Source organism: Apis dorsata, unplaced genomic scaffold, assembly GCF_000469605.1.
Source record: "Apis dorsata unplaced genomic scaffold, Apis dorsata 1.3 scaffold_142, whole genome shotgun sequence".
NCBI classification, from domain to species: Eukaryota; Metazoa; Arthropoda; class Insecta; order Hymenoptera; family Apidae; genus Apis; species Apis dorsata.
The window spans coordinates 431,678-439,354 of NW_006263433.1; the positions used below are offsets into that span (position 1 = coordinate 431,678).

At 27.0% G+C, this 7,677-nt stretch overlaps 1 protein-coding gene across 3 annotated transcripts in view; it reads right to left on the bottom strand.

Annotated features, from left to right (window-relative positions):
• Positions 1–4,361: 4,361 nt before the first annotated feature.
• The window catches only part of LOC102673720 (RRP15-like protein), a 6,322-nt gene continuing 3,006 nt past the window's right edge, over positions 4,362–7,677 (bottom strand). Inside the window, exons 2-3 of one of the 3 annotated variants that reach the window (XM_031509369.1) lie at positions 5,170–5,187; positions 4,362–5,135 (exon numbers count right to left, since the gene is read on the bottom strand). In XM_031509369.1, the coding sequence (XP_031365229.1) occupies positions 4,426–5,115 (690 nt within the window). In that variant the 5' untranslated portion in view covers positions 5,116–5,135; positions 5,170–5,187 and the 3' untranslated portion in view covers positions 4,362–4,425. Of the gene's footprint in view, positions 5,136–5,169; positions 5,188–5,368; positions 5,535–7,677 lie in introns of those variants that run through there. The other 2 variants (XM_031509370.1, XM_006613333.2) reach the window with 2 other exon arrangements.

A 7,677-nucleotide genomic window follows, 5' to 3' on the forward strand; every position in this document is an offset into this window, starting at 1 on the left:
TTTTCATTGAAGCACGTAAAAATTAAGAAATATCAATCTGGCCATCGGTAATTATGAAGAAAATTTATTTTATTCTTAATTATTATTATTTTTTATTTATTCTCATATTTTATTTTATTTTTAAACGTACAATAGATAGCGTGTTCTTACTTTCTTGTAATATATATATATATATATATATATATATGGATATTACGCTTTCAGACTGGACAGCAGCTCACTTCCAATATTTGATATTACTTATTTTTCCGATTATAAGAATTTCTCAGAGATCAAACGATTTATCTCGAATTTATCTCAATATATTATATTAATACCGCAAAGAAAAATTTATTCATCATGGAGTCACTTTTCAACACCAATTTACATACTTTAATCCTTACACGAATGTAATTTGAACAAAATTGAATTTTTGAACGTTCCGATTTCCATCTTGTTTCCATCTTTTTTTTTTTTTACATTTTTCCTTGTACACTTGCATTCTGCAGCCGATTCTTTCTTTTTTTCCTCTGTCGCGTATTTCCTTCCTTCGTACCCGAGGACGTTTCGTTAGCTCGTAAAGACATGAACGGAAAATTTGTTTAGCTTGTGATTTAAAGCGTCGCTTAACCCCCTTATTCCTTTCCATAGGGGTTGGAGATTTGTTGTTTCGTAGCCACTTCGCTAACTGCGCGACAACGCCGGAGTCACATAAGCAATAAGCGAGAACATGGATATCGTGCAGTCGATTTGGCCTGTGTAGTACGTTTAAGAAAGACTTTTATGTTCCCTGGGACAATATCGGGAAATTTATTCACACCGGAATTGCATTGTGCGTCGATCGATACACACGTGCACGCGTGTATTACCTCATATTCGACGTCCTTATTTTTTTTTTTTTTTTACCTCGAACTTTATTATATATATATGTCAGATTTACATATCCCACGTGTATGTAATGACAAGGATTTTTTGAAAATTGTATTTCTATTTTAATTTTTTAAGACTGAAAAGTCAAGGATTCTACGATTTGTAGCTAAAATTATAAGTTTCTTTTAACGATTAATAAAGATTGAGACAATTGCATTCATTATTATTACGAATTATTTAACATATAAATAACAATGCGTGCTGTAAATAAGAAAATATAGTATTTATTATTTGACATTATGAAACAACACGAGACATCTTGCGGTGCGCAATACTAACTAGCCAATGTCTCAAGATTCCGTGGATTAACCTAAACGAGCAACGTAATATCGAGCAACGGCATACAAGCTTTAAAAGACGTTTCGGACGCAATATCAGTTTTATACAGGGTAAGTATGCTAGTCTTTTTATGCCCATCAGATCTTGGGTCAGTCGTGAAAGAGAACGATGAAGCTAATCCCTTCGACTCTCGTCGAACAATCAAGTATGTGCAAACTTCCGGCTAATCCTTGCGGCTGCACTTGCCTTAAACGCATCCACACGCGAGCACACAGTGGAGCCCTCTGTGCAATCCTGCACGTGTCACGGTGTAATTAAATATTTGTAAACAGAGGAAAGGGATTCTCCAACAAGAGTTGGCCCAAGTTGTCGGTTAATTAGAGAGACAATGAACTTAATCGCATTGCCCAACTTCGTCACAAAGGTGTCCGACCAGGGTGCGAAACGAAAGAGGAAGAGAAAGAGAGAGAGAGAGAGAGAGAGGAAGAAGTTCTTCACTTTGGCGTCTTGAAGTTACGACATCCAATCTTAAACTCTCGAAGCTCCAGCTGCGGAAACTATCGCGTACTGCCGCAGAATTTCTTACGCGGTCTAGGGACACGAGACTTTGGCGAAAGAAACTTGAAACGCGACGATCGTAAGAGCTGTTTCGAAATGTTTGTTGTATGTATCGGCTAGTTTTGGGGAAGTAAAACCCAAATTTTAACCTTTTTAAAAGTTTGACAGAAGAGGCGGGATCGAGAGAAGATTTTAATGGGTTTGAAAAAATTGGCGGAATTTTTTTTATGAATAAAAAGTGGTGGGATTGCAGATTTTTATACATTTATGAGAAATTTAAATGCGCAAAAAATCCGTAGAATATCCGCATATAATATTCAAAAATATATATATATATAGGTTATCCCAGATGAAGGGAGCAGGTTAAATATTTTTACATTTCAAATAAATTTATTTTTTATTTTATTTCGTATAATTAGTATTTTATCCTTCCCATTCGTTATCTCTATTTCAAATAACAATCCTGCCCAATGCAAAAAGATAAACAACCAAAAAACAAAATCCCAACAAACTCGAGAACCCTTTCCCTATCTGCCGTTATCGAGAACACGATAAAAGAGGCGCGACCTCGCCGAAGGGGGTGGTCGGAGGGAGCGATACGAGCGGATTCAATGTGTTCGTTAATCCGTTCCGCTTAATGCAACGACGGGGGAATGCAGGATCCCGGTATATACATCGAAACCATGAGGGTTGAAGCCTCGCTTCCCCGTCGTCGACACTGACCGCTGGGGGTAATTACCGTGCCCGATGAAAAGCTCTCACGCTCAAACCCTTTCTCGACTAAGCCGGGATGCGATCAGTCAGGCGTCGATCCCGACCCTTAAGGTGACCCCTGGCCGAGTGTGTCCAGTGCCAATAACCGGTCATTTTTCTGCAAACGATCTCGACACGTATGTACATACCTCTGTGCCTCGTTTCCCTTCCATTTCGATTCGGTCCAAGGGGTGCTCACTTAGTTGGTTCAAAGATATAGGGAAGGAAAGGAGGAAGAAAGTGGGCCCTTATAACAGTGGCCTGGTTCAAATCATGGAACGAGGTCAACCGTGGAACAACTGTGAAGTACGGATATCGATTTTTTTCCTTGTTTCGCTGTATGTTCGAGATGTAGACATGGACAATTGGTCGGGCGAATTGGATAATTATCTTGCGTGATTGAGTGCGAATTTATTGGTTAATTTTTAAATCTTTTAAAGAAAAAATCTATTAAAGAAAAAAATAATGACAATTATGATATTTTATGGTAATTTAAATAATTATTGTATATTTAAAATAAAGATGGAAAATATATTAAAAGATTTTTATCTATCTTAAAAATAAAAATATATATATAAAGATGAATAAAATATAAATATTTGCAAGAAATAGAACAAAAGGAATCGATAAATTATAATAATTAAATTTAAATTTATGTTATTCCAAAAGCAATCGATAAAATTACAGAATAGATAAGTGCGAGTACAGTTGGTAAAATACCAACTGTAAGTAATTTCGTTTCAAATTCGTTTAGAATTTTTATATTTAAAAGAAGTTAAAAAAAAAAAAGCTTTTTATTGAAATAAATATTTCCAAAAGAATTTTACTAGAAAAAAATTAAAGTTAGAGAATATTAAACATTTTTACAGTTATCTATCAAGAATATTAAAATATATATGTTACTAATAAAAAGTAACTTATCAAATTTATACTATATCATCAAACATTTTTTATACTATTTAACTACGATGACTTGATAAAATTATTAATTTGTTTCAACTTTTAATAAATTATATTTTTACAATTATTTTATTATTTTTCCTTATCAATGATATATTAAGGAAATAAAGATTAAAGGATTATATCATATAAAAAAATATTTTAATTAAAGAAAATATTGTGAATTGTAATTTTTAGAATTCCAATAACATACAGAGAAAATATCGTTAAAAATAGCTGCGATATAACACGATACAAAAATATAAGAGAATGTAAATAATTAGAGCATAGAAGGTAGCAACGATGTTTAAAATTCATGTGCCTATTGACCTTAGAGTAGGTCAATCAAAGAGAGTATATACGAAGTATAGTGATTACTCGTGTCAAGAGCAATTATCAAAAGAATGTATAATACCGACATACTCAATAACTAGAGGTGCATGGCTGAGCATAATTAAATCTAATCACATTCAGAGTTTATTAATAATTTTAGGTTTTATTATAATTTCTTTCTAAGCACTCTTTAACCAACTGAGATATAATTAATATTTCCCTAACAGTTTTATTCTAATAACTTGTACATTTTATAGTGATTTAATAATGAAAGTTATCAAAAAACTAAATTCGATAAAATTCTATTGTAATTTGTGAAATAAGATTTTTATAAAATTTGAATTATAATCTTAACAATTCTAATAATATTATTAGAATCTAGTAATATTATTTGAATAACAACAATTGTTAAAATAGATTTAAAATTCTATTTTTTTTTCTACATTCTACATTCTACATTAATGTTTACTTTGAATAAATTATTTATATGTAATTAAATCTGAAAAATTATACAAATTTTTTTATTATCAAAATAAAATATTAAGATTTTGTTTTTTTATAAAATAAAAAAATAATAACATTATAACTTTATATAAATTTTATATGAATTATTTCTTATATTTACATAAATATTTTATATATTTTTTTTATAATTTAATCATCACTATCCATATCTTCAACTGCTGAAGAATCTTCGTCTTGTTCTTTACGATCCCAATCTTTTAATTTTGTTCCCATTACAAAATCTTCTCTTAACACACTCCAAGTTTCATTATCTTTTTTCTTTTCAAGTTTTTTATTTTCTTGCTCTTCATTTTTTACATCATTATCTATTGAAATACTTTTACTTCCTCCCATAAGAACATCCAAAAATTTAGTTTTATCAATACTTCTTAATACTTGTTCACGTTTCCTTTCTAATGGACCAGCTTCAGATAACTTTTTATTAATTTCACCTTGCTGTTGTTTAACAGCATTGAATAATTGTACTACACCTTTTGTAGCAATTTTTTGTAATGTTCTCTCACGTTCTCTATCCATTATACTTGGTTTTACTCTAATACCTAACTTTTTTTCCTTTAACTGTGGTTTTTTAACAACATCTTCTTCTTCTTTTATTTCTTGTGATTTTACTTCTTCTTTTACTTTCTCAATATCAAATAATGAACTTTCTTTATCTTCTTTCTCTTTTATATCACATAACCTTTTCGCTTTTGATAAAACTATTGTCTTTTTACGTTTTGGCTTTTTTGTCTCTAAAATTTTACGCATAGCATCTGCCCATCCTGAATTTCCTCCAGCATCACTTTTAATATCATCTTCAAATTCTTTTTCTATATGCATCTTTCTAGGATTTATATAAAATATTTAAAAATTATATAAAAATAATTTATATAAAACTTTAATTACGTTATTTAATTTCATATATTTATTCAAGAAATATTTCTATCTAATTCCTACAACATTTATAATATATAGAATAAATTAAATAATATTCATATAATTAAGACGAACAATTTTAAATCATGATTTAAAATATAATTTACATAGGTTATGTAGAAACAAGAATTTTTTTTATGTAAATTCTGAATACAACCTTTGATAATATTTTCGATGATATTATGATACTTGTTATATTATTGATTACACACTCTTTATTCGATTGAAAAATTAAAAAATACTAAATACTATAATATTAAAATATTTTAATTATGAAAAAAGGGAATTCAATGTTTAGATATATGGACATGTGGCGACATCTTTCGCACAATTTCGAAAGAAATAAGAAATGTTCACGTGAATAAAAAAATGCCATCTTTGGAGTATATTTTAAAGTTTATGAAACATGGAAACGAATCATTTATCATCAGAGTCTCTGTATAATTTTAATTAGTAATGCATATAGAATAAAATTACAATATTGATAATGATTGGAATTGAAATTAAATTTTTTAATGTATAATAAATAAAGTATATGACAGAATATTCTATAATAATCCTATATTATAAGACGAGATACATAGAATGACATGATATTTTATAGACCTTCATGTCACATGTTTTAAAATATTGATTTTGAAAAAAGCAGAATCCTTCTTACACTACAATTTACTACGACTGATGCAAAAATTATATTCATTTTATTCTCGAAATTTATACATCTCTCTCTCTCTCTCTATATATATATATATAGATATATGAAAAAATTTACGAGATCTATTTTATCCATATTCTTTTACCCAAAAATTTATTTGATATCAATGATTTTTTTTTATGTAAGTTTGCAAAACATTTTTCATCATTATACAAAACACATAACAAAAGAAAACTGAGCAATAAGCTAACACAATATTTATTACATCAATATTTTATACATCAATTATTATGAAAATATAAAATATTGATAATTATAAAATTAATGAATCAAGAAAAAATTAAATGCATTCTATATAGTTATACTTATTCTAATGATTATTTTTAAGATCAATATTACTACTATTATCATTTATTATATATGCATTTATAACTATATACATTATATAATATTTCTAAAAGAGTAATTTTATAAATCATTTACTTATATTTTTTAAAAAGTTTTTATTTAGAAAAATGAATCTTTGAATTTAATTAAATTCAAAATATCTTAATTAAAAATATAATATAATTATTATATTAGCTTTAAAAAGATTTCATAAAGATCATATAATTCTTTAATAATCTATTTCTATATTAGCTAAGTGCTCAGATAATTTCTACTTAATCCTTACTTAACATAGATTTAAAAAAATAATAATTTTCTATATAATAATTTAAAGATTAGTTTAAAAAACTTACTTACAAAAAAATCTTAATAACATTGAAGTTACATAAAAATACAAATATGCTTTATTATTCCATATTGATTTCTGAAATAAACAAAACTACAAAAAATTAATAAAATTCCATAATATGAAATTATACAATTATAGAATTTTATTAATTAATAATTGATAAAAGATTCAAATACTATATTTTTTTCAAATATATAACTAGTGTTTTCTAAGAATTAATATATAAAACAAAATGAAATATATACTTACTTAGGAAATTAATATAATAATTTTAAAAAAAATTAAATATCATGGTCTGGAATAATATGAAAAAATAAATTTTATAACGAATTCATAATTTATGCTAAAAAAATTTACTAAAAAAAATTAAAATTCAGCATTTTAAAAGATTTGAAAAAAATATATATTAATATTTTCTGCAACATATTATTTGCAAAACGTGATAAATGATATTGAAAAAAAAGAGAATTTTGTAATTTTGTAAGAATTATTATAATAAAAAATTTCTTTCATTTGTTAAATTCGGACAACAAACTATAAGTAGAAATTATATCGTAATAATAATAAATTAATATTTTTTTCTAAAATGAAAATATTTTTAAATCAACTATGATGAGTGTTTTATTATACACAAATTATTACACATTTCAAGAAAAAATGGAATTTCTAATCATCACGATTATCGATAGCACAATGACGACGTACGTGTTATAATTTCGATTATGAATTCAGGAGAGAAAATGCACAAAATCTTGACAAAAAATATATTGAAATATGTCGATCTTGACGATAATTTTCCCAAATGGAAATTAAAATCGTGAAACAAATGTATTAAAAAAATACATATATTAAAATAAAGCAACAAGTGAATTCAAATCTAGATTCAACGAACTATTAGTAACCTCACCTTCGATGGAAAAAGAAACAACTCAAAACAGTAATTAATTTTTTTCATTATAATAATAAGTGAATTATTAAATAAACAAAAATGATAATAATTTATAAATTTAACAATAAAATATGAATATAATTACTTACTGCGTAATCGAATCATCGAAGCCGGTTACGAGCACGC